The sequence below is a fragment of the Symphodus melops genome (genome assembly GCF_947650265.1).
Source record: "Symphodus melops genome assembly, chromosome: 8".
Classification (NCBI taxonomy): Eukaryota; Metazoa; Chordata; class Actinopteri; order Labriformes; family Labridae; genus Symphodus; species Symphodus melops.
The window spans coordinates 15,524,526-15,550,358 of NC_136698.1; the positions used below are offsets into that span (position 1 = coordinate 15,524,526).

A 25,833-nucleotide genomic window follows, 5' to 3' on the forward strand; every position below is an offset into this window, starting at 1 on the left:
CACGCACACGCACACACACACACGCTCACTAACATTCCAGAGAGAGTGGCGGTGGCAGCAGCGGTCTCCTGCTAGCTCATGGTATATAGCATGGCGACACATCAGCTCTCAGATGAACACAACACGCTATCAGGGGTGTTTTCTCCCCAGAGGACGGCCGGGAAACGCTGACAGCCGTTTAAACATGTTAAGATGCCACCGAATGATTTATATATACCTGTGATCCCCGCCTGAGCGAAGAGGAGTGTTCAGAGCTCACAGCTGAGATTTTGCCGACACACACAGGGAAAATGTGTGCTTATATGTGTGTTTAAAGGCAGTTCCTACATCCGTCTTTTATCTGATGCCATGGCAGAAAAGTGCGGCAATGGAATGAAGAATGTAAAGCAGGCGACAAAGGCGACATAGAAATCTGTGTTCAGGTGTTTTACAAAGTCTTCCACTAGCTCAAGTCGACAATGGGCTAAGCAGATGTTGAGGAATGCCTCTCATTTCTAAGTGTCTCATTCAGGAATTGCTGTGTCATTTCATGTCGTCGTCCTCTCAAGGATAAGCAGTGGGATAACCGTCAAAGGCAATTAGCCTCCTCAAAAGGTTCAAGCACAAGTGAAAAGTTTTACCTGCACGTTTGTCTTTTCTTGGTATGTTATTCATGGTAGTACTTTGGATTTGGTTCAAAAAAAAAAAAAAAGATTTAAATGACTAACAAAGCTTTCTTCTGTGTCATTTCTTGACATGAAAAGCTTTGCTATATATGCACAGTTTGGGGACTGTTTGTTCTGTGTCAATGGAAACCACTTTGTTACTATAGTTGCGTCCGTTCCATAGATTTAAACAATCGCTGTGCATCACTTCTTTAAAGCGCTTATTTACCAGCATGTAATGAGCTGCATCTCTGTTCAACAACTGACCACAACCCACCCTCAGATCAAATACCTTTGATAACAACACGGTGAGCAGGTGTCTCCCTAACTCCACTTGTCGCTGCCATGTGTCGGCTTTGAACAGCTTCTTAAATGTGCCTTTGATACATGGGTTGCTTGTTCTTAAATGTTTAATCAAATCTCATCCTCTTGCTTTGCTTTTGTACCTGCTGTTGTCCCTCAAGAGATGCATTAACCTGCAGTCAAACATACTGCCCTTGACTTTGGATCTTTATTTTGGCATGCAGAGCCAATTCAGTTAAAAAAAAAAAAAAGAAAAAAAAAGAAAGAAGACTGCCCCACCCTAACTGGTTAACAGACTTAATGGAGCGTGTTACGTTTTTTTCTTGTACCTGGCATAGCGTGTGTAGATCAGAGAATAAGGTCAATAAAGAGGGATTATTTGACAGATGGAGCGTAAAAATCTCTAAATAACAGATTTGATCTAACTTGATTTTCCCAGGACTAAAGCCTAACACTCCTATTGATGCGGGGCTATTTTCCTCAATTTCTCGATACAAACCATGCATTACACCTCAGTTAGAACTGTGATAGTTTCAATTTCCATCTTCCATATTGGTGAAATAATTATTTGTTTATTGTCAGCTTTCATTTTTTAACAACTCTTTGAAAGACAAAAGGGACCATTTCTAAGAGACTTCCCTGTGTCCTCTCCTATCCCCTTCACCTTCTGCTTTCTTTTCCTCCTTCCGTCTCCCTGTCGTTAACTCTCCTGCCGACTGCCCCCCCCCCCCTTCTCCCTTTGCTTGTCCTTCCCAGAGGGCCATGATGCAGCAATGGGCTTTCTTTGAGAGGAGAGGAAGATTGCATACCAAATGTATAGAGATCTTCACACTCTTTCTCTGCTGTTTGTGCTCTTTTCGCGTCTCCCCACCGATAGAGTCCAACATCCAGCTCATCCAATACAGCTACAGATCAGGGGAGCAGACGCCCTTCTCTTCCCTGCATCTCCTTTTTCCTTCACTGTCCCTCTTTTTGCCCCCTCGTCCCTCCCTCCTAGGACTGTAGCCAATAACAGTGTTGGGGTCACCTATGTTAATTACCCTACGAGTAGAACTGGGAAAAATTCTGCAACACAGACACACTCACAAAGCACGCTAGAACAGTTCACACACACACACACACACACACACACACACACACCCATCTGAGTCGGTGAGTAAGCATGTGTCACTGAAGCAGAGTGTGTGAGAGCGAGAAAATAATAGTTTCAAAGACAAGGGAAATGGAGAGAGTGAGGAAATGTCATAAAGAAGGAGGCCGGGCATGTGAAGGAGAGAGGAGAGGAAGACGATGGTTAAAAGAGTCTGATCAGAAGCTGAAGAGGTAAATGATTGAAGTGCACCAAAAAAATCCTTTAAGTGGATACAACCATTCGCGATAGAAAACATACAAATCAAAGTTTCTGCTTTGAAACCTTTGTGTTCTTGCACAGTACAATTGTGGAAATTTAACAGTATTAGTATACAAATATGGAGGAGGGAAAGATCCCACACACGCACAAAATAAAAATGTGCCCCCTTCACCTGAATGATTAAATGAACTGCAGAAAAGTCAGCAGCCTGCACTTTCAGCGCAGACCGCAGCCATTAGTTCACCAGGGAGTGCAGCTACCTCAGCTGTGTGTGTGGTTTTAATGCTGGCTGAAGGTTGAAAAATGCCATATGGACACACATTTACATATGCTGCTCTTCTAGGAACCCTGTCTGCTGATTGATTTAAGAGCATGTGATGTAAAGTTTGGAAAAGATAGAGAGAATATTTTTCAGTTATGCAGCATTATGTTGACACTTTTGTTTGTTTTGTGTTTTCTTTACCTTTCACTGCTTTGCTGCTCTGATTAGCTGAGCTAAGCATAAACTGAATAAAAAGAGAGAATATCCTGCTCTCCTTTCTGCTCATCCTGTCTATCTGTCGGTCTGCCTGTCTGTCTATCTGCAGCACACAGGGTCTATTTATGGAAAGCAATGTCACTCATGCAAAACCATCAGATAGCTTTCTCCCTGGCCTGCTCATACATCATTAACATTCTCGACGGCCGCTGCACGCACACACACACACACACACACACACACACAGACACAAAGACACACACACACACACACACACACACACACACACACACACACAGACAGACACAAAGACACACACAGACACAGAAGCAAACACGAGCACACACTAACAGTACTGTACAACAGGACATGCTGCCAATCAAACTGTACAGTCCAAACTTGACCGATCTTGTCATGGAATGATTTCTTTAATCAAAACACCTCAGCTTGTCCTGCTCCGTCCAATGACACGTCCAGATAAAATCCCATTACTTTAATACACGTTAGCGCTCCTAATAACGCTGGTACTGATAAAAGATGTAAAAATCTTATATCTTCAGGTGATTTTTTGTGCAACTTCCTCTCCCAATTTAACTTACCAATAATTTAGCTTAATTTAACAATCCTTAGGGTATTTACAATGTATGAGAATACAGTTTTCATTTCCCTTTTAAACCTCTGCCAATCCAGTGAATATCTTTATAGGTGCAGAGATTTTAGAAGCACAAATCTGAAAGTGTTACTAGTTTAATGTATGTCAAACTAGGCTTGCGTGCTTGCATGTTTGTGTCCCAGGGAGAAAGGAAAGAGTGATGGGGAGAGAGAGAGAGAGAGAGAGAGAGAGAGAGAGAGAGAGAGAGAGAGAGAGAGAGAGAGAGAGAGAGTGTGTGTGACCTCGTCAGCCTCGGAGAGAGCCTTCAGAGAACAGTGATGACAGGAAGAATTAGTGAAGCAACACAAACCAGACAAAATAGCCGCCTATCCTCTCCTGTTTTCTCTCAACCAAGAAAAATACAAGGCAAACGCCTCCATAACTTTGTCACTGGGGCAACATTTCATATTTGTGCAGACAAAGGTAGCAGACAAACTTTTAAGAAAACAATTGTGTCACACAGAGCAGCAGGCGTTAACAGCCTGAGCTTGGACATATGGGACAGAGGCAGAGAGACAGAGGAGGGAGCACATCTGGACAGGGATTAGGACAGCTAAAGAGGCTAAAAAAGGAGGAGGAGACAGAAGGATAGGCTTAACTATGGCTGTGGGAGGGGCTGTGCAATGGGTGAAGTTTGGGGCGGGTAAGGGGATGAAGTCAGCTAGAAAGTTGCTTTTTTCTTACTTGAAAGAAGCCCGGGGGCATGGGTCCTCCTGGCATGCCGTCGTTGGGTGGCATGTTGCCCATTACTGGACTGGGAGCAGCAGCCGCACTCTGAAAAAATAAAACAAAATAATGTAGTCCTCATGTTTGATGGAGCAACAGCGATCTTAGAAGGTGTTATAATATTTGCATTGACCAAGTATAACAACAAGAGCGTTATGGTGAGCATTACTTATTTTCTAGAACTTCAAACATTTAATTCACTTGCTAAATTGGTCGACACAAATAGGGCAATTACAGTTAACTGATGAAGCCATGATTATCTTGACAGAACGATTTGTGATTTCACAAAATACACAAAACTATATTAACAAGCTGCTCATGATGAGATTCGAGAAACTGAAAGACTTTGCACAACTATGAATGTTGCATCATCTGACCAGAACTGACAGATATATTAATACGTTTTTTAGGATGAGCTGAAGACGAATATATATAAAGAGGAGGCCAGTCTCAAAAGAGGCAGAGTTACAACCACAAGGAGTGATTTAAATGGATAAAAACATGTTCCAAAAGACTATGTGCAAATAGTTCTCTTTGACAACCTCTGAGTGAACCACCATATTCCCCAATGGCACAAACTATAGTCAATGTAAAAAGATAGACTAGATGACCACTCCCCAAAAGTGAAGCCAAAACATTTGGAGCCCCTTTGCTGACTGGCAGCACTATAGGTCATAAGCACCGCCTCCGACATGTTCACAAATATGACATGCTTCAAAGTATAACATCAAACTACATGCCAAATGTTTATTTCTCTAACATAGACTCTATAAACAGTTCTTAACATGCTCATTTATGTCCAAACGTATGTCAAACTTTTGAGGGACTAGCAGCTATTATCTTGCTTATGTAGATTTTGTGGAACTCAGTGTATCTATCCTCTGTCATATCAATCAAGCAGAAAAGTATTAAATCAGCAAAACAATTTGGATTTCTATTCAGCTTTTTTTCTTCCTGCCTGCAACAACATGTTTGAATATTTCCTTTAAATATGTACTTTTGGCAACATTTCCTTCATTTTTGCTCCTAATTATTATGATTTTAAGATAGGGGAGATGACAGATGTGACACGCTATGGTCTTCTTCCGAGGGGGTGAGACAGACTTGTAAGCGTTCAGTCATAACTGCTTTGTCAGAGCTCTACATTCACACATGGCTAGCATGATGTGAGGAGCAATATAAAAAGGCACCCAAAGAAAATGTGTTGAGTTAGGATGTGGCGCAAAACGTGTTTTAGAGAGACAGGGCTTATTGCACAACCGTAACTGAACTACATAAACGTTATAGGCGTCAACATTGTTAAGTTTAATTTGAAAAAAATCCACTACTGAACTATTACAGCCTTAAACTCACATACACACACATCACTCTCTTCTAGCCCCTCAAGAGAGCTTCACTCACTTCCAGAGCAAACAATCCCTCCATCCAGTCGGCTGACCCGCACTGCCCAGACACTAACTAACAGGCCCCGGGGCCATGGACAAGCAGGAAGGCAGAAGTCAGGGCACACACATACACACAAAACACACACATTCAATCACACTGCTCTTGTAAGGGTGTGTGAATCTGTGGGACTCTTAACAAATCATGAGAGACCTATGGAGTGTGACTATGGATGTATCCACAAGAGTCTGACACAGTTAGTGTAGCACATGCTTGTGCTCTTCTCTGAGGTGTGTGTGTCTCTGTGTGACGTGTGTTTGTATCTAAGGAGATGGTAAAGACTCATACAGCTAAGTTTCCACTAATGCCCCTCAAAGTCCTCAAAAATAATTGCTAATATTGACATTATATTTAACCATTTGATTAGAGCAGGGGGAAACCTTTAACACAAGTGAACACTTCCTTTAAGCTGGCAGCAGAGGTAAACCTGGCATTACATTGGTGTTTCATACAGTGATGTTGTAGAATATATTTGTAAAAAAAGGGCCTCTGAGAACAAACCTATGACCAGTTCAAATCACAAACAGAGTCACAGCAAGATGAAAAAAACAAACAAACAAACGTGTGTGTGTGTGTGTGTGTGTGTGTGTGTGTGTGTGTGTGTGTGTGTGTGTGTGTGTGTGTGTGTGTAGGGGTCTTTATTTAATAGCTGCTTGGCAAGTGATGTTCTTTATCTGTTGGGGTCGTCTTATGCTTCCCTACACTTGCTCCACGTTACTGCTCGAATCAAATTTAAAACTCTGCTGCTCGCTTTACGTAACGGTCTACACTCCCTCCCACCCACTATATGTGCCAATTAAATGCGTCTGATCCAACCTCCCCAACAGGATCCTAAGTTTCTAACTAGACTGTTCTCCTCTGTCGCCCCCCGGTGGTCAAACAAACTTCCAAACTCCAATTAATCCGTTAAAGTCCCTTTGCACATTTAAGAAAAAGCTAAAGACCCAGCTCTTTCTTGACCACTTTCTCAGTGATATTATTGATGATGATAATTAGAAGTTTGAAGAACAGCTGTCTATGTTGTGCTTTGCCTCTACCTGTTTGTTTGCTGACATTGTTTACTTCTTTCTAGATCCTTGCTTGCGTTGCACTTACTCTCTGATGTACAAAGTTTTGGAGAAAAGTGCATGCTAAATGAATTGTAGAATTACACTCCTATTCATGTCTAATATGCTGATGTATAAACAGTAATGGGGTAATTCCCGATATTTTCTTGTTAAATCCAGCGTTCTTGTGTGAAATGTTCTTTCTCTATCAGCCATTATTTTCCAAATATACATCAATAAAGCATTATCTGAGCACTTTTACATAAAAATAACTTTATTTTCTCTTCTGGTAAAGTATTCAAATGTCCAATGACTCATCCTGCACTCAGGTGTGTTCACACATTCTTCGTCCAATATCAGGTATAGATGTGATTTACTAAATGTTGTACTACTGAAACACTAATGGAGAATCAATGTACCAGTATATGACTGCGAATGATCTCTGAGAAACACCCTAAATCTATTCTCAAAAGGAACCTGTAAACTGTGTGATTGTGAGCTGTCATCGAACTATGGCAAGGCAAAAAGTGGCCAAATGCTGTGTACTACACACACACACACACACACACACACACACACACACACACACACACACACACACACACACACACACACACACACACACACACACACACACACACACACACACACACACACACACACACACACACACACACACACAAACACACAATGAGTAAACCATGGCCTCATATTCTAAGGAATAAACAGAGAAATGAAAAGAAAAAAAAGGGGGGAGAATGAAAACGTAAAAAGGAAGAGAGGAGGCCAGAGGTAGCAGAATGAATGGCAGGACATCTCACCACGAGTAGGAGTGAATGGAGGTGGTGCTGGCATGTAAGTATGCATGACCAGTGACCAGTGTGTGTGTGTGTGTGTGTGTGTGTGTGTGTGTGTGTGTGTGTGTGTGTGTGTGTGTGGTAGCCGGTAGCCTGCCTCTACGAGCCAACAAGGCTCCACAGTACTCAGGTGAAGCAGCAGCAAAAGGCCCCTTCTCCTAGTTGCCATGACAACCCCGACCTCAGCTCCTGCTCTCCAGCGCCCATTAAAACCCTCAGGCCGTCAATCATCAGCATGGCCAGGGAGCACAGAGAGAGAGAGAGAAAGCAAGAGAGAGAGAGAGAGCGAGCGAGAGAGAGTGAGAGAGAGAGAGAGAGAGAGAGACAGAGGGAGATAAGAAAAAAAGAGGGAAAAGAATAAGAGAGTAGAAGAAACAGAGATGGAGTTTAAAGCAGCCTGTGGCTTTTGATAGCTGCCCTGTTTGCTACTTCTCTCTCTCTCTCTCTCTCACACACACACACACACACACACACACACACACACACACACACACACACACACACACACACACACACACACACACACACACACACACACACACACACACACACACACACACACACACATTATACACACACCTGAGCATTGTTAACGCCCTCCTCCATCTCACTCTCTTTGCCCCTCCATAATACCTGCAGCCATTGTCTTTGTTCATTTACATTTTGGTTTTTCCTGTACTATGCAAACATTAGTTACATAAATATATTTCTCTATGTAAATCTTTGGTCTTATTTCAATTTGCACCATTCAAACCTCTTCCTCCTGATTGGACAAAAAGTGTTTACATCAACTAAATGCTCAATCCTTTCAAAATATCATACTCTCTGATCATTGATTCTTATGCAGTGTGCACTGTGTTATGTGGCTCTGAACTGTTGTTATTTCATTTTACATATGAAAGTCTTGTTTATTTTTAGGAGAATGCAAACATTTTCCTACAATCTATGCTGGATGACGCTCATGTTATTGTCTCTGAAAGGAATCTGAAGACACTTTGTAATGTCTAACTCAGCGTCCTGACTGCCTTGGACATTTGGGATCAATCTGTTGAATTGAGTCACTTCTGTTTAGGGAGAAACAAGTTCTTGCCCAACACCAGGACTAAACCCCCTTTCACGCATGCACCCCTTGAAACGTCACTGCAGCCCTTTACAGAGTGTGATTCAACATCAGCGTCATATCAAAGCTCTGCAATCATTCTGCCTTTGTACATTCAAAGTGATTTCCACAAAGACATAATATTGGTCTTCCGGTCTGTGAATTCACAGTGCGTGATGAAGGAGCAGAAGCACGACTTGTCGAGAAAGAGCTGGAGCGCCACACACATCTTCTCTCAGACACTCACACAGACCTTGTTGGCTCCTCCGATCCTGTCTCCTCTCTGTAACGCCTCTGTTGCTAGTATACCTTTGAAGGCGGTACAGGGGTGAGCCAACTTCCTCCCCCCAATATGCCTCGATGGCATTCATACTGAAAGTGAGACTTCACAGCAAATATTGCTCCTTCAACAGGCAGAAAAGAAGGTGCAGAGGACAATTTCTCTTTTAATCAGGGTCATTAAAAGCCGCCACTAGTAGATTCAGCAATTAAGCTTAAAAAGGTAAATCTCGCTTGCAGCAGCCTATATCCATGATATTTTACAGAGAAATAACATTGCCGTTAAAGAAAGTTTTCCATTTGTAGGTGAGGTAGAATAATCTGACTCTCTTTGCAATCATCATTGAGCATATATTTGATCATCTGCTCTCCTCGTGCCCCTGGTTGTGATCCTCTTTAGGTCCATGTTGGAGGCCGAGCTCGCTGGCCAGACAGTTTGCCCATTGATAGTGAGTGAGCCTCTCTATCTGTCAGCTGATCAGACCTCTGCTTCCAGGGGGTAATGGATCTGCTGTTATCTGGGTCCAGACAAGCAGGCCAACACACTGCTACCTGCTGGCCACAACAACACTGATACCGACCTGTTAGTGCCTGTGTGAGTGTGCCTGTGAAAACATGTGCGTGTTTCTGTCAGATTGCAGGGGCTCAGCCTAACCCGCCTGGACCAAACCGTACAGTGTTCAGCGACCTCTACACACACTTTCATATCTCAAACACACAACCAGAATCGCAAAGTGTTCACAAACACATACAAATGTTAAAAGTCCATACTGGCACCGGGAGGCTGTGCACAGAATTTTTTCACACACATGCACACCGTCCAGTCGACCATTTCTTCAGCTTACATTATTCACTCTGTCTCTCTCTCATTCTTCGGTTTATATCCGGTGCAGTCTCTCTTTTTCTCAGTCTCTCTTTGTCTACTCTACAGCTCCAACAAAAAAAATAAAAACGCCACACAATGTGATTACAGCTGGAAAAAAAACAGACGTGTTGAGGCTGTCCATGTACAGAAGTCGTCCTTGATGCAAAGGGGATGCAAATAAAGGACGGAGGCTTAATGAAAGGCTCATCCTTCAGTTAACAGTGACGTCGGTGTGGGTAAAAACAGGGATGTGTACTGTACAGATGTGTTCCTGAATTAATGAGGACTCCTTTTCAGGTCTAACCATGTCGTTTCTGTGCTGTGCTTTCTATGACTAAAACAAGGAATACATCATTTCTCCTATCTGCCCAATTTGTCCTTCTTTCCCAGCCGTCATGCTCCTCCTTCTCTCCCGTCAGCTTCCATTGCTCCAATAACTCTGTCAGTGGAGTCAACTCTATAAAGATTAGCAGGGAGGCAGGAGTGTGTAAGCAGGGCTGTCGGCCGACAGACGGGTCTAATCGATGGAAGATGGAGAGCTGCTGAGCTGCTCTGCCAGGAACCTGAATCCCAACCCTGGAAATGCCTTCCAAGGCGAGGGATACTACATACTTAGACTTGCATATATACACAACAGGTATACACACAAACACACGCAAGTCACATGCATGGGGGGCATACTGTGCACACACACACACACACGCGCATGCACGCACGCATGCACACACACACACATATGCCTTTGCCTTCCCATAGCTCCAGCGGCTAGTATGTCAATCAGGTGATTTAATTACCAGTAAACAAATCTGTTTGGGATCCCCCACAGAACACACAAACACCCCCCCCCCCCCACCCCCCCCCCCCACACACACACACACACACACACAAATATCCCTCCACTCCTATTATAGCCTCTGACTTCTGAGCATCTTCTTCCTCCCAAGTATCAGGAGCCCCAGGAGCCTGGAGCTGCCTCTGAGCTACCCAGGCACTGCTTGCAACTGGAAGCTCAGGGGGGAAGGCACTGCAGCTGGGGGAATGGCGCCCAGCTCTCCCCCTGCTGCCCTGGAGTACCTTTTACTCCAGCCGCTTTCTGTCAGGCTAACCATTTATGACAATTCACACACACACACGCACACACACACACACATCACCACCTGAGTGTAAAGACAACACACTCTGGAGTGCAGATGGCATCAATAAACACACAACTGTGCACACATATATGCACACAGACGCCTGGAAAAAATCCTGCTCCCAGATGAAACAAACAAATGCAGAAACACAGACAATTCTGATGTCAATTTCTGCAGCGTGTAAACATGATATTGATGTGGTGACTCTCTGTGGGCTGATGGCAGCTGACAGAATGAAGGCGAGGGATCTATACCACCTGACAGACAAAACAACATGGATAAATAAAGAAAAACAAGAAAACAAAGAAAAAGTTGCTGGACGTGTTTCACTGTTGCACATTTTGTATTTGAAATCCTGTCATTAAACTAATAGAGTTCAAAGCTGAAATCTGAGCATTTAATGAGGCAAATTAACATTAACTGAAAATTATACAAACACAAGATGAATTGTAAAAATAAAACCAAAACTGTGTCTTATAGATATTCATCACAGTTACTGACTCTCTGGTGAAATATGACCTTTTGTTTCTTTCCGTAGATCTGGCTGGCCTTTTAGTTGTGAACTTATGATTATCTGACCTATAATAACCATTATTGGTGTGTTGTGGGGGTTTTTTTTGCCCTCGCTAAGATAAGAATGGAAGCTTTACACTTCTTTCAGGAATTTTTCAGAAAACATGCTTTATATGTGAATAGGAAGAAAATTTGGATCACTGATTAAAACAATCTTAAATGACAGCCCTACAACAACTGATAAAACAAGCTAGCAGGAAAACCCCGACTCCATCCAGTGTGGACTTTTACTTCTAAACTATGAGCTAAATGAAACTGGCACAAACATGCGTAAAACACTGACACAATGCACGTACAGTATTGATGTAAAGTAATTTCGCAGCTGGCCTCCTGACATATACACACAAACACACATCTTAAACACACACACACACACACACACACACACACACACACACACACACACACAACAAGAAGCCTTTATTGGCGGTGTTTGTAGATAATGACCAAAGGTTGGCGATGGCCTGCTGCTCGCTCTGGTGACCCTTCTAACACAGGTCCCCCCCTGCTGGCACTGCTCTTTAATTACACATACACACACAGACACGGCAACATATACACAAATACACACATGTACAAATATACACACACATATACAGCCCCCACCCCCTCTGCCTGTGGCCTTTCACTCCCTCATTAGGCAGTTGGTGTTGAGTGGAAAGCCACCAGAGAACCAGAGGACAGGGTGTCATGATGACGCTTGTCCACACACAGGGACACACAAAGATAAGCACACACTCTGAATGAGCGAGGCAGACTTACACGCACACTCACAGCTACATGCCTAATTGAAGGGAATAAAGGGAATTAGGGAATAAAAATGCTTGAAGCTTGGAGATGAACCCTAACGTCAACTAAAGAATCAAAGTGTGTTTTATTTGTCTGACAGACAGGAGAGAGAGTTAGGGGGATATTATTTTATCATGCTTGATCTCCCCCCTGTCCTCTGAAAGAAGTGTCTGGTGTCATGCCACTTATTCACTGAGTCCAGGCATGGAGTCTGTTTCCAGCAGGGCTTCAGTCAGTGCTCAGCTCTTCAGGTCAGAGAGGCTGCAGATCAGGGTGGAGCAGGCAGATCATCCCCTCAAAGGACACCTCATGTGATAACACAAACACACAGGCACGCTAACACTCATTCATCGATATTTTTTTACTATTTCTTTCGGGCATCATTGTAAATATTTTGGCCGACTGTGTCCCAGAGGGAAAGTGAGTTATCCTCCAATCGGTAGACAGTTTAATTCCTGGCATCTGCAGTCTACATGTTAAAGAATTCTGAGCACAAAATTGCAAAAATGCATGGACAAAGGTGTATGAATATGACAATATGTGTAACGTATGGATGTGTTTAATTTTAAATGTGCATAAATAAATTCAATCAGATCCTGATGGTTCTGGCATCTGTGTGTGTTGAATGATGCGGACGTGTATAACACTGTGACTAGTCTAAAGTCGAAAGAACAAGAAGGCTCAAAATAAGTGCTATTAATACATTTACCAACCCTTCTTAAGACTGTCTTTGCATAGCTGCCTTTAAAGGCAGGATAGGTATTTCTTTTTTAAAAACTAGCATGATTTTGAAAATAGCATTTTCTCTGTGCTCCGTCGCAGAAAATTACCAAACCTGCCTTTAAACACCAACATTCAACAATCAGGAACAGACTGAATTTGTTACAAAAGAGGCACAGATAACTTCTGCTTAGTCTCAGCTGATCAGAATCCAGTACAGCCAAAAGTGGTGTTGTTTTGCCAATTGGCTAAGATCCTCACAAATTTAGCAAAAAGCTCAAACAGTTTTCACATTTTTAAAACACAACAGAAAATAAACAGCTTTATAGAGAATCATTAAGGCAACATTAAGACATAAATGGTACCATAAAAAGAGCATGTAAATCCCAAACTGACTGAAGATTAATAGCTGCATTAGAGTGCAATGGTGGAGTTTTCCGTTCAGCACATACAGTGGAGTACATGTGGACACACATGCAAACACAGCTACACTGACACAAAACCAGACAACTGCACACACATGCACATAGAGATGATGCTCAACACACTGACATTTAGCGAGCCACAGTGACATTTACTGTACATCTTTCTGCATATATGTATATTTGCTGTTGGTTCAGACGACTAACTTCTGATATCCTACAAAGTAGTTACACTAGATCACAGATACTACTGATGTTCGACACAATTTCTGTTAATCAGATTCTATAAATATTTGATTATAGTCTCAAATGTATTTAGTATGGTTAGGAATATATTTTAAAAAAAGTGTTTATACTAATGATATCGAACTTTGAGGCTAAGAATAAGATAGAGGAAAATGTCAGTGAGTGAACACAGAGCAAGTTGGTAATTGGATAAAATGATTGGTCTTATTGATCTTAGGCAAAACCAGAGGAAATAATGACAACACAAGCAGTGGTGGTCGCTTAAGACCATACCTCTTCTTTCCCCTCTACTTTTCATAAAGTGATCATGATTAATCAGCAATGGGGGAGAATTTTTTGACCAGAAAACGTATGTATTGTCTATTTGTGCACCAAATCTGCACTTCTGCGAGGCAAAAACAAACAACTTCAAGCTTTAAAAGCCAGCAGTGTTCTTAACTGTTACTCGCCTATTATTAAGGTAAAGCACTTTGTGATCTCTACCTGTGAAAGGTGCTCAATAAATAAACGTTACTTACACTTACTTACTGTGATAATACAATGTAAATGCAATGAATTGTATATGCTTTTGCCAGATTTTAAGGGGAAAAAAATCTCTCAGTGAACTAAAAATGCTGTGGCTATTATGTTGGTCTACATCCCTGCTGACCTTAGCTTTGCAAAAATGGCTAATCATAATTACCTAATATTTATAGTCTTTTAATCAAACTTGTTATTAAAAGTAAAAGCTTCAAAGACATATAGGGATACTTGTTTCTTGGTATGCTGAACAATCTTGTCCATATATTTTGCTGCAGTTTATCTAACCTACACTCTCACTTTCACACTTGCTACTGATGGAATCTGTTGCAGCTCAAACTTTGCCAAGATTTAATAATATAACATAACACTTTATCAGCCAGACCTCCTACGGGACTATTAAAAATGAAAAGAATCTCTGGCAACCTTGTTAGCAATATCTACCTCCTCCTTATTCTTTGGCATTCTTTCATATTCTCAGCTCACATCTTTTCCCTCTCCCTCTCGCTGTCTCATGCTATGCTCACACTACTGGATTTTATTTCTGCAGAGCTGAGAAGGTGCAAAATAAAAGGGAAAGGAAGGTGAAGGTACAGTACACTGTGAATGCATAAAAAAGGAAGAGAGAGAGAGAGAGAGAGAGTTACAGTCAGGCTGTACACATTCCTCAGTGCCTAAAGCAAAGTGGTGGACCTCAAAGCTTCACTCAGACGTCTTTAGCTCAGAACGGTTAAAGAATTACCATACATTATCCTGCATGGGGTGCTAATAGCAAAAAATGAGCTGAATAAACACTATGCAAGGGAGACAGAATAAGTGAAACACTGAGTTTAAAAAAATGTAACCATGGCTGTTAGTGTGTTAGTTTTTGTTGAACTACAATGATAAAAATAGGCAAGCATATTTGACACTGGCACAAATTTCTTCCATCCACTACAACTCCATATGACGTTTTAGTTAAGTAACTCCATCTCACACCAGTCTGATCTACTCACCCTATTTCTATTTTAGAGGACGTGTGTCTGGGTCTGTGTGTGTGTGTGTTTGTGGGTGTGTGAGTGCTTATGTGAATGTCTGACCAGGCAGGAAGAGGTATTCCCATAGGAGCAGTCCTCCTGAGTGCCAGACATTAGGGGGTTGGGTGTTTGAGACAGACGTACACACACACTTGCACGCACAAAAATACACACACAAACACAGTACAGACAAGCTAACAATTGTAATTTTTTCCCCCATGCAGATAGGGGTAACTTGTACATATGGGTCTACAATGGTTGAAAATAATGGTGCCCACACTGTGATCTATGCACTACACATTAGGCAATGTCCAATTTTGTGAAGAGAAAAATATCTGCAAGCATCTAAAATCTGTAAAGAAATGGGTTGTATGTTTTAGGGGTCTTTTTCCTTTAGGAGATATTTGATGATTTGAGCTAATAGAAACATGAATTTACACAAGTGTTCATCAAATGTGAGTCACTTCATGATCAAATAAACAACCCTATGTTACAAATCAACCAGGGTGAGCATGTCTACGCTTACAGGTCTGTAACGACAGACCAACACACATGACACACCATGATCTAGTGTTTAGAGCTCTTCCAAGTCTTGGTCCAGTTCCTACAGGGTTAGTCAGGTTCTGTGTTTTTAAACCCAGTGGCCTTAAGGACCCAGGAGCCAAACAGCAACTAACCCTGACTGCTGCCAGACAGGAGGAGGCGAGGGGAGACAGCAAACCACATTCCCAAGACAATGGATGGTCTGTGGGACTTTGCTGAAACTCGGAGGGCCCTGGGGCAAGTTGAGAAACAAGGGCATGACTGAGGGTGAGATTCAGAAAAGAGAGAAATATGTTAGAAGTAGAAGGATGGTGGTCGGAAAAGAAGAGAGACAAAGACAGAAAATAGTGAGTCAACATAAGAAAGACAAAAGCTAAACAAGGAGAAGGTGTAAGACAAACTGAGTGTTATCACATAACTGGGAACCAATAAGGAGAATTTGGGATAGGGGGAGTCGGAGTAAAGGCCTTCACTAGTATTTATATTAGTTTACCTATTACCATGTTTAACCATGGCTTTTTTCCCCACAGCCAATCACAAGTCAAGGTAATGGCAACTATTCAGGCACTGTGTGGGAAAGAACTGTAAGCGCTTCTCTCTTACAAGTTTATAATTGTGATTAAATCATTGAAAATGAGACCATTGTAGTTTTCCTCTTTTCAGTGAGGTATATTTAGAGAAGCCATTTCCACGACACGCTGTCCGCTCATTGCTATCGTAACTGTCTGAACAGATTAACGGCTTATGGCGATCCATTCATTACCCTGAAGGGTAAATAACATTGTAAGTTACTTGTTCATAGAGTATGTAGCCAAACTTTATCTTGTCTGTAACTGAAGGGCTATTGTCTCAAAATATCACTAAGTCTATGACATTTTGAAAAAAAGAAAAGCTGTTATCCAACCTCCACTAGCTCCTCCCCCTCTCTGACTCGAGACGACCAGCTGAGCGATAAACTGCCTCGATAGGACTTTCCGACCTCTGGACCACCAGTCGACAAGCTCCCAGAATCAAGACCTGATGTATATCAAATCTGACTTTAATGTGCTGTATTCACATTTTTGCTTCCGGATAATGTTGCCAAGCTGTGTGGCTCATACTATAGCTTGTTGTCAGAGACAGTGGCTTTTTTAAAAATGATTTAAAAGTCCATTTCAGTGACACTATAATCTGCACAGGGTTGCTACCTTCCACCGAGCTGTAAAGAGGTTAGAGACCTAACATTTCCTCGTCACGCATTGTCATTTGGATGGAGTCAGACAAATGTTTAACTCTGGAGGAGTCGTGGGGAGGAGAAGATGAAGAAGACGAACAAGGGGTAGATAGATTTCCACCTCTCTTTCCCTTAACACACGCTCAAATGTAGGCAGGCAAACTCTCACCAGCATCGGCATCAATAAATAAATAGAGGCTGACAGAAATATCCCTGGCATCGTCTCCACCAGCATAGCACAGAGCTAGCACGCACAGCGAGAGAAACAGAGAGGGGACGACAAACACACTCTCTCACACACACACACACACACACACACACACATGCACACACACGGACTGAGACGTGGAGATAAATACAGGGGGAGAGAGAGCAACAGAGAGAAGAGAACAAGAAGGAAACAGAGCGAATATAATGGAAAAAGAGAGAAGGAAAAAAGGACAAAAAGAGAAAAAAGAAAAGCTATGGAGTGAATTAAAGAAAGATAGAGGATGCTTCGCTTCTTTCTCTTTGGTCAGTGTAAAAGGATTAATGGCTGAGGTGAAACATGCTTACTGTTCACTCCTGTCTGCAGGAAGAGGGGAGGTATTTTCACTCACACACTAAGCACCCCACATCCCATCCAAGTCAGACTCCTTCTTCTCTCCCCTCTCACCTCATCACCTCCACACCCCAACAGACAGAAAGACCAGACCTGCAACACACAGATACACACACTCCGGAAACACACACACACACACACACACACACACACACAACCCCCCTGTCTGAGCCTCAGCTCCGTCACTCAACTTCTGGAACTGATTTAGAAACTCGTTCAGCGCTCTTCCCTTCTTTTCTTCAATCCATCTACTTCCCTCTATTTCTCTCTCTCTCTCTCTCTCTCTCTCTCTCTCTCTCTCTCTCTCTCTCTCTCTCTCTCTCTCTCTCTCTCTCTCTCTCTCTCTCTCTCTCTCTCTCTCTCTCTCTCTCTCTCTCTCTCTCTCTCTCTCTCTCTCTCTCTCTCTCTCTCTCTCTCTCTCTCTCTGCGTGTGTGTAAGAGTGTGTACATGTGTGTGTTTGTAAAACTTTGCCTCTTTTGCTTGCAAATGGATACACCAACACGTGTGCAAGTAGAGCCCGAGACATTTATGACGGACACACACACACACACACACACACACACACACACACACACACACACACACACACACACACACACACACACACACACACACACACACACACACACACACACACACACACACAGCATGCAGCAACCATGATCATATTCATGGAGACACATGCTCCCACCTCTTAAATGATTACACTAAATATGCCAGTGATCACAGACCGCAGGAAGACCTAGTGCACATTGGAGCACACACACACACACACACACACACACACACACACACACACACACACACACACACACACACACACACACACACACACACACACACACACACACACACACACACACACACACACACACACACACACACACACACACTATCCCCACTTTCTGAGCTTCAAAACACATTTCATTTTGCCGTTTCCCCTACGAGCAGCGCTGGCTGGCTGCCAAGCTACACATAAACATGGTGCATTGCATTTCACAGCCTTTCTGCAGGTACAGTAATGCAAACACTGGAAAATATTTAAGCCACATCAGCGACCGACTCGCCTGGATGCTATTACCATCAAATCGCATCATCGAAGAAGAAAAACATTGCCCGCTTTTGTGTGTCCTCTGGTACAAGATACAGAGAAAAAGAAGAATATATTGCTGTAGTGATAAATTGGGAGTTATAAAAGTATTCTAATGATTTCTACTTGCAGGTTAGCTTAAGAGTCATTTAAGTTTCTAAAGAGATAGGCCTAGGTATTATCCATTTATTCTACAGGTTATTCTTTACTTTAGGTTCACATATGCTATTCACTATACTAAAGAAGGATTTACTCCCTTCTGTCCCAGATGCTGTCCTGTTCTCACTCTTTTATGTGTTCTTTTTCTTTGTTAAACTTTGTTCTGACCCATTCTCGCCCGTCTGTCTTTGTTTAGTTCTCCTCTAGTAACTAAGGAAGCAATCCACCCATTAGAACCGCAGTCAGAACTTCTAGTTCAAAACAACCAGATACAGACTGAGGAGCCACCTTGAAGCCATGTAGCACCAACAAGTAGGAAGTCTGCTCAGAATCAGCTCAGTCTTTTCTCATCTGGAATATAATGTTCACCTGTCACGTCTTTGCTGATATGCAAAGTGAAGGCGTAAAGGCAGCCAGGTGACGTAGGACAGTGAGTATGGAGGTTCAAGTCAATACATCATTGAATTAATTCACCCGCAGCTTAAACCAAAAAAAAAAACATGGGTGTTAAAGAAAACCAGTGAAAATCTGCACTCACTGCCCGTCTGTATGAATGTAGGGTTTTTTGTGACAAAATTATAAATATGTTGAGTTATCTTAACAAACAGTTGAGTCGTCATTTGCTTATTTGATCCACACACATCCACATTTATTTGATCCACACAACTGACTATTTTCTGTCTTTCGTCAGTCTCTTTGCACCAGCTCCAGAAGAGCCTCATACCAAACCAAAGCCAGTTCGCCGTTTGACATTTAAGAAACACAAGTTATTTTTTAGCTCCTAACCTTGATCGTTCATATTTTGCTTTCAATAGGTTCAATAGGTTCAATAAGTTGAACCAATATGCTAAAATCAGCATATTGTGAGCATGATAGCATTTAGCTCAAAGCTCTGCTATGCCATAGATATAAGAGCTTTTAGCATGGCTGTAGACTTTCACTCTTGTTCAGACATGTACATCTGGACAAACATCTTCCCCTCCATAGTGATTTATATGAAAGGACTCATTCGCCATATGATATGACCTGGACGCTATAAAACCTGAATTTTTACAAAAGGACAACATGGTTTGAAGGGAACAAATTGTGGGATGAGTTTCCATTACTTCAAAGTACTTTTAATCTCATATGTGACAAGTATTATGGAAACACCATGGAACTGCAAGTCAGGGCAGTGACTAATGAGCTCACAAGCAAGCAGCCAGAAACAATCATACATGTAACACACACACACACACACACACACACACACACACACACCTCTAAAATACAGCCCAAACAGATCGTTTACACGCAAGCTTCTACACCCTTTAACACACACACTGGCCTCCTGCTCCTCCCCATATCTCCCACCTCCTTCTACCCTCTTACTCCCCTTCCTCTCTTTTTTTGTGTTAAATCTGCACATTAACACTCGCAGGCTGCAGAGCCTCGTGAGGAGAAATGTGGTTGTTTGCCTCCGTTATCTCCTTTTCCTCACCGCCACCTCCCCTCCTTTTCTCTTTCCTACACCCCTTGCTTAACTTAGCCCAGCTTCTCTCTCTCTTCCACCATCTACCCCCCCCCCCCCCCCCCCCCCTCACCACCACCACCACCTCCCCCAACAGCCCTCAGCCAATGGCGTCTGGGTGTCAGGCAGCTCAGAGAAGCTGTTGTCATGGTGACGGGGCTCCTGTCTGTGCTCTGTCCCTCAGGCATCCCAGATCCAGAAAGCAGCATCGTGTTTACGTGAGAGAGGAAGAGAGGAGGAGAGAAGAGTGGAGAAAATATTAGCGGAGGAGGAGGAGAGTGAAAGACTGTGCTGGGGGTTGATGTGAGGAGGAGGAGGAGGAGGAGGACAAGGATGAGGAGAAGGAGGAGAAGAGTGTGGTGGGAGGGGGAGAAAACTACCCCACTTGACCAGCTTTTGTTCTTCTGTGTCTTTGGGTTTTAAGGCCTTGCATGTATGTGTATGTTGGAGTTTGTGTTCGTCTCTGTCTGTCTGTCTGTCTGTCTGTCTGTCTGTCTGTCTGTCTGTCTGTCTGTCTGTCTGTCTGTCTGTCTGTCTGTCTGTGTGTGTGTGTGTGTGTGTGTGTGTGTGTGTGTGTGTGTGTGTGTGTGTGTGCGTGCACTCCTCACATGGATATGTAGACACCCAGGCATCTCACACCCCTATTCCTGGCAACCCCACCCAATCTCTGACCTTTCCTGGACTTCAGTGCACAGACACCAACAGACATGACCCCGCACACAATCACAGCCCTTTATATGCCCACACACACACACACACATAAACATAAGCAGAAACGCACACACAAGCAGAAATGCACACACAAGCACAAGCATCATGTAACCAGCACAAAACACTTGCACCTGGTGTGGCCTAAAATAAGGTCCCCGGGCAGCCATGTCACAAGGGTGGCGTGACGATGACAGCAGCTTGGAGGGTCTGTGTTGACCACTGTGCCACTGAATACACACACACACGCACACACATACTCAAAGTCTAGATCATTTATTTCCAGGGGGCATCTGTTGCTGATTGGTCGATGGAATCGTCAGCGCCCTGACCATGACTCTTGCAGTATGGGAGGGGGTGCTTTTGCACATTAGAATTTTGTTCAGTGTGTGCGTGTACATAACTGTAACAGAGCAGGTGTTGGGCTGACCTCCCCTCCCCCCGCTCTATAATGAACCGTGGTGGCTCCTCTGCATCAGTGGTGGCCTATTGCTCCACAGTCCACACACTTGACTCCTTCTTTCCTTGTCAAAGGACAATCCAGCCTGTTAATTGTAAGGTAAACAAGTGACGAGGAGCGTCAACCCCACAAGGGCTCTCCTCTTCTCCTCCCCTCCCTCCCTTCCATCTTTTTCTAAAGTGAGGTCGGTTAAGCCCCCCCCACCCTCCAGAATCAGAATCTGGACAAGCACCAGTTGGAGGCTAATCCGTCTCGTCGACTGGACCCCTCCTCCGAAACGGCACAGCAGGGGTGGGCTGATGAAAGGGAAGCTGATAGGAGGGACATGAAAGGCATAGTAGAAGCAAACAGTGCATCAGACACAGCCTGCACAGACCCCTGCGCTGCATCAACACAGTACAACAAGACTTTCAGGACATTTAAACACCACATTGTAAGAGCCATTTCGTGATTTAAGCTCAAGGCTGGGGTACAATTTTCAGGATGTTTCCATCGTTGTTACTTGATGCACAGGTTAAGGCATTTAATGTGCAAACTGTTCTAACTATTAAAATCCTGTTTGTTCAAGGCCAAACCTCTTGAGGGAAACATTGCCTTTTTCTTACATAAGCGGTGCAACAAAATTAGCCTCCATTGGAAATAAAGGCTTATATGAGCCAAAGGACTTCATGCACAACTGCCTTTTCAACGAGAGACATGAAATGAGTCGTTAAAAACTTTTACTTTTAATTTGTCCATATTTTACGTCATAAAATCTCTCACAACACTACTTTCTTGACCTGCTGCCAACATCCAGACAAGAGAGGAGATGAGTACATAAGATGTCAATGTTCTCATCGAAGACACCTTTAATTGTTAACATTTGCTCACAGAAGTGTCTGTTTTGTTCACATCAGTGATTTTGCAGATGTTTAGTCCTGTGTTTCTGCCTCTCAGCTTTCTGAGCTTGCCACTTGTTGGTGATGTTGGACCTGCAACCAAGTCGACTACAGACAGGATTGTTGGATTATTTTATTGATTTCTTAAAAAGATAAGACAAACTGACCATCAATGGAAGCGAGGACCAAAACAGACAGTATAAAAGAGGTTTGAGATCTTTATTAAAAACTTGATTGTTTTTTAGCGAATTTATACAACTGGAACTAAATCCTGATGTTTAAATTTAGTTATGTTTTGTACATACATGTATGAGCATTTGAAACAGCAGTAACATCTTTCTGCTCTTAGTTAGAACTTCTGGCTTCATGTTTCTCCCTCCTCCTCCTCCTCCTCCCCAAATGCTGAAACTAAACCAAAGCCCTTGTGTGAACCCCTACAGTTAATTGACACATTATCCTCGCTCTTCATGTTCAAAATTTCAAGAGATTAAAAATAGAAGTAAAAAAAACAAATACAAATGACCTGCTGCCGAGAGAGACGGTACTCGTTGAACTGATAAATCTGGCGTGGCCTCTATCTGGGCGTTAACTTCACATGAAAGCTTTATGAGTTTGAATGACTTTGACAAGATGGAGGAAAATTTAGATTTTGATGTTTTTCAGAATAAAGAAGTAGAAAAATCAAACCAAGGACATTTTTTGTATTTCATCTCTGAAACACAGAACAGACTAATTGTCTGTTAATATCTGAAGAGTATCTATTCATAGACTTAGACAGACACATGCACAGAGGACAACTTGACGACAGATGGAAAGAAATTAGAGGCAAAGTAGCATTAATATTCCATCTCTTAATAACATACAAAGCCCCTCCCCCACCTCTGGCACCACACAGTCACACCCACACACCACGTAGCCGTGTGTGTGTGTGTGTGTGTGTGTGTGTGTGTGTGTGTGTGTGTGTGTGTGTGTGTTTTAACTGCCCTGTCCTAGAAAGCATTGCTGCTGCTTCCCAGACAAAAAAAAATCTACAAAAATTAAATGGCTCCCTTCCTCCCCCCCTATTCATCCTCTCCTTCCTTCTCTCCTTTCCCCCCCCATCCCAACCTGGTCCCTTTCCTCTCTCGCCTCCCCTTCCTCTCACAACCCAACCCACCTACCAAGCCCCACTGCCCTCCAGCCCTGTAGCCTCGCAGCAAAGTAGAGAGCAATCCCTTGGTGGGTCAGTCAGATTAAACTGCCACTGTAATCCGCTTGGCTTTCACCTCCTTGTCCTCAGCCGAAGAGAGAGGGAGGGAGAGAGAGAGAGAGAGAGAGAGAGAGGGATGGAAAGGAGAGAGGAGGGGTGAGCGGAGGAGTAAAAGGGCTGAAGAATGGAGAGCGAGAAAGAGAGATGTTAGAGAAAACATAAGAAAGCATAGGGCAAGAGGGAGGGAGGGGAGAGAGAGAGAGAGAGAGAGGGAAAGAAAGAAAGACAGGCAGAGGATGCAGGGGGGGAGGGGAGAGCTGGGGGAAGTAGAAAAATGACAACAAGGGCATGGAGGGAGAAAAACAAGGAGTTCGGAAAAAAAAGGAGAGAAAGCCGTAGAAAGAGAGAGGCAGTGCAGGGATGAATAAAAGGAGTATGAAAAGGAGGAAGTGAATAATGAATCTCATAAAGCAAAGCTATCAGGGACGAATAAGAGTCAAATAAAGCATGTTCCTAAAGGAATGATGAAGGACAGTGGGGTAATCCTAGGGGCAGAGCGTCAGTGGCGAACATAATGAACCAAACAGGAAACTATGTAGAAGTACGCCCTCATTTTCATGTAATGATGAAATTTGTTTTGAGTGAAAATGACACATGGCCCCTCATGGCCAATAGGCATAGAGTCCTCGGCCTCATCTTCTGATCTGGATAAATTTAGGCAGATTAATTTTACAATGAAGGAGGTCTTTGGTGAAATGTGCCTGAGCAAAAGTTTTGTTCAGATCTTAGAGATCAAACATGAAGTAAAAAGAGTGAATGAATGAGCCAAATGATGAGGTTAGCGCCTGTTGAACGATCAAGGTTATCAACTGCTTCTTTGGTTGTTTGTAATTTTGTAAAAGAACATGTGTTGTGTGCTATCATGGCTAACTCACATACATACAGTACAAAACCTTGTTGTCTGCCCTCTAGCAACATTCTTTGTGATTTTAAAACCTCAAGAGGTTTGAGTCACGCCATGCTAGCATTGGGATGTTGAGAACCTACGTCGTCATCTGTTTTCAACTCTTTCATATATTTTGTGTTTAGTTTTTGTATCCACCAACTGATCAGATTCATAGTTGGTGGGCATCAGCTAAAAGCCTGCACTGTTTTCAAAAGCTAAGACAACCACCCTTTAAGATGACTTCTCTTTAGTTCCAAGTGGGATGCAACAATACAGTCAGCCCATGGTCAATATGTACATTGAGTTTTTTGGTCATGTTTTTCAGTTCAGTTCTAGTATTGTTGTTGTTGGGGTTTTTTTCATTTTTAAGAACTATTTCTTCATTTTACTTTGAACCAAAAAGGCAGATAAATAAAATTGACTTTGCCTTGCCACTAATCTGGCATCACTTCAGTTGAGCTATGAAGGTTGTCTTTGGAAAACTAGCAACTTTATTAAAGTTAGGGGAAGACCATGATTGTGGTTGAAATACACCACCATAGACATGAGTTGGAAAACTGGGATTAAGCAGCAGTCTGAATAATTACAATCCAACACATGCACAAAACTACATACTTTAATGTCCTACTTTGTGATTTGTTAGCTCTACACTAAACTTCCTTTGACTTGATGAATAAGTTACTGTATGGAACAAAGAGATGAAGAGACTATTTCACTTGGATGAATTATCATTATTATAAAAATCCTGTAGCCAATAGTTAATTCACATTGAGGCCAAATCACTTTCCCAAAAATAGTTTTCCCGTCTAATAACTAAAGGCTGTGATGGTTGTGTTTTTTCCATCATACAGTTAGCATGAGCGGCTTGATAAGCAACTCATCTATGTTAATGAAGTTAAACTGCAATTATAAATCTAATGGAAATAAGATAAACAACTCCATTTGTGTGCACTACAGTTTCAATAAGCGGTTGAGAGTATTACTACCCTCCAGTTATAATCTGATTGCATGTAATTGCAAACACAAGTCCCAAACTGTGTACAAAGTCGAAGCGGCACGTCAGTTTGAATGAACTGGAACTGCACTTTTTTTTTTTTTTTTTTCACTTTCAATTTTTAATATTTTTGATTAAAATAGAATATCTTTTTGCTTGCACCTGACCACATATTTTAAGTCAATAAATCTGAAACCTTTCAGGTCCATATTAAGCGTTAGGGCGCGATCACACGAGCAATCTGCACCGTGCAGTGCTTAAGCATGATTGACCCCCACTTCCCCATTCCTCTGCTGGCCAGGATGGTCTGCACACACACACTGCTCCAGGACTAACCAGGCCTAAGTATGGTTACCTCCTATACATAACGTCATAAT

The 25,833-nt window shown here is 42.6% G+C and overlaps 1 protein-coding gene across 2 annotated transcripts in view; it reads right to left on the reverse strand.

The window, feature by feature from the left end:
* The window catches only part of ssbp4 (single stranded DNA binding protein 4), a 79,727-nt gene that overhangs the window by 16,600 nt on the left and 37,294 nt on the right, over positions 1–25,833 (reverse strand). For both annotated transcript variants that reach the window (XM_079349534.1, XM_079349535.1), the window contains exon 5: positions 4,113–4,202. In XM_079349534.1, the coding sequence (XP_079205660.1) occupies positions 4,113–4,202 (90 nt within the window). The remainder of the gene's footprint in view (positions 1–4,112; positions 4,203–25,833) is intronic.